General features: G+C 48.3%; 1 protein-coding gene across 1 annotated transcript; it reads left to right on the forward strand.

Moving 5' to 3' along the window:
* The first annotated feature begins 471 nt into the window (after positions 1 to 471).
* On the forward strand, positions 472 to 1,607 carry LOC123041999 (transcription factor MYB93-like). Its single transcript, XM_044464532.1, has 2 exons — positions 472 to 808; positions 959 to 1,607. Exons 1-2 carry the CDS (start codon positions 537 to 539, stop codon positions 1,605 to 1,607), a joined length of 921 nt encoding a protein of 306 aa, XP_044320467.1. The 5' UTR covers positions 472 to 536.
* Positions 1,608 to 2,578: the final 971 nt, after the last annotated feature.

The raw sequence follows: 2,578 nt of genomic DNA on the forward strand, positions 1-2,578 counted from the left end.
GTGTCGATCAGCACTCCAAGGAAGGAACCGAGGAAGGTGCCTACTCCAAAATTAAGGATCTACTCCAAAATTACAGGTGCTACACTACACGGAGTGACCTCATAACACATTTTCTATGCTGCAGCCTGCCACTTGTTGAGAGTGATCACTTTATTCCTCCTTGTTACCTTGCCTTGCGACATGCATTCCCATCATGTGTGAAGTGCAGCGTGCAGAATATATCTAGTCTTACGCACGACTTTTTCTAAAGAGTATATCCGACATACACAAAGGGTTCAGTACTAGTGGCCACGACATGAGAGCAGCAGAATGGAAGGAAAATTCGCAGCTTCCGCGGCACCTCTCGTGCGTGCTCTGTCAATCTGTCATGGGCTACGACTACTGAATGGTTGTGTTCTCTATATATACCTGGCCAACGAAAGAGTACACGAACATAGATTCTGCGTTCTGACTTCTGTCCACTACATCCATCACAGCCACCAGTAGTCGATCCTAGGTAACCAGCTAGCAGAGCTTGTATCGAGGAAATCGATCTGATGGGGAGGTCTCCGTGCTGCAGCCACGACGCCGGCGTGAAGAAAGGGCCGTGGACGGAGGAGGAGGACAAAACTTTGGTGGAGCACATCCAGAAGCGCGGCGGGAACGTCGGCAGATGGCGCGGCCTTCCCAAAGCCGCCGGGCTGAACCGCTGCGGCAAGAGTTGCCGCCTCCGGTGGACCAACTACCTCCGCCCCGACATCAAGCGCGGCAACTTCACCGACGACGAGGAGCGCCTCATCATCACCCTCCACGCCGGCCTCGGCAACAAGTACGTAGTTCACGTCAAGTCCAACTACTCCACACACACAGAGCTTAGCCGCCATTCCCCATGCATGGACTGTCAATTTCCTCGTGGACCTTTTGCCATAGTCTTTGAGTTTGACACTGACATGGATAAATTTCTGTTGGGCATTATTAGGTGGTCGACGATCGCGACGCACCTGGAGGGCCGGACGGACAACGAGATCAAAAACTACTGGAACACGCATATCCGCAAGAAGCTCCTGCGCATGGGCGTCGACCCAGTGACGCACCAGCAGCTGCCGTGCGACCAGACCAACCAACACGTCAACGGTGCCGCCGCCGCGCTCCTCTGGGCGGCGGCGGCCGCGAGCCTTGGAGGCCTGAGCACTGGCGCCCTCATGCAGGCGCAGCTTCTGCAGCAGCTGTTCCAGGCCATCGGCTCTAACAACAGCACCACCGGCCTCATAGCCAACCTGGCTGCAGCAAACACAGTGCTCAAGTCAAGCAGCAGCATCGTTCCGAACCAGATGAACTACCTGCAGCCGAGTTACCTCTGCAACACCTCCAATTTTGTAGAGCAGCACGTGGTGCAGCAGCAGCTGACCAATGATACATCTCCGGGAACGAGCTCCTTTGCAGCAGCTGAACCGGCTGATCAGCTCTGCAACACTGCCGCTTCATATGATCTTGCACCCGCGGGTGACTGGTCCCCAGCACGGGAGTTTGCCGGCTTGCTGGAGCCCATGATGGAGCTGCCCGGGCTGTGCTCTCTCGAGGGTGACTCTTTCTGGAAGGACACACTGGAAGAAAGCTACCGTTTATAGATGTCTTGTGTATGACAATTTTGTATAGTGTTAGATCCATCATACCGGTGTACTACACCATGCGTTGATTTGTTTGTGTGTTCATTGTGGTTCTTTCAATAGATCTTTTCGGTGAAGTTGAAGGTTATCAATTGCTGATTTGATGTGGCTCGTGCTACCATTTCCTTATCAGTTAACATGTTGCCACTCAGCACGAACGCGAGGACCATTTAAGTAAAATGAGATTCTAGATAACTAAAACACTTTGGTCGCAATAACGGTGGCGTTTATTAGATATAATTTGGTTACACTTTTTTTGTTACAGTTGGGCCTTAGCAATGGATACTGCAATGGAATGTTATACTGGTTTACTCACAGCCCATCTAGAGCTAATACGAACGAACCTAAGATGTACTCCCTTCGTTCGAAATTATTTGTCGTGAAAATGGATAAAAATAAATATATCTAGAACTAAAATACGTCAACATACATCCATTTCTTTGGCAAGTATTTCCGCATGGAGGGAGTACGTGTCAAAAAGCTGAGTACATTTCACTTTCAGTGAAAAAACCTTTTTCGAGGAACCAACAGGACCATTCCATTTTCATGAAAGAAGAAAATGACATTTTATGTATAGAGCATGTCAAACTTGCTGAAACCGTACATTTTTTCTTACAAACATATTTACAAGAAAACCATACGGAAAACTGTCCCGGTGATCTAGAATAAATAAATATTCCTCGGTCGCCTCAAAAATAGCAAAACCACATTCCGTTTCCGGATTAAAATTGGTTAAGGATGGTTTTCGCGTGACGTAGTTTCCTAAAAGAAGTTACACTTGGAACCTGGTATTTTCTAGCAAATTCAGTGGCAACTTTGAAGCCAGATTTAGCGCAAACCATTTTGAATAGAAGCACACTTAACAGTTGGACAATTTTTACACGGAGAATATCATACGGAAACCAACATTTGAAGAAAATTTCATGGAAACC

Source organism: Triticum aestivum, chromosome 2B, assembly GCF_018294505.1.
Source record: "Triticum aestivum cultivar Chinese Spring chromosome 2B, IWGSC CS RefSeq v2.1, whole genome shotgun sequence".
Taxonomy (NCBI): domain Eukaryota; kingdom Viridiplantae; phylum Streptophyta; class Magnoliopsida; order Poales; family Poaceae; genus Triticum; species Triticum aestivum.

Coding starts and splice junctions, on each gene's coding strand:
- LOC123041999 (XM_044464532.1), top strand. CDS start 537: ATGGGGAGGTCTCCGTGCTGCAGCCACGACGCCGGCGTGAAGAAAGGG. Junction 809..958: donor CACGCCGGCCTCGGCAACAA/GTACGTAGTTCA, acceptor GGGCATTATTAG/GTGGTCGACGATCGCGACGC.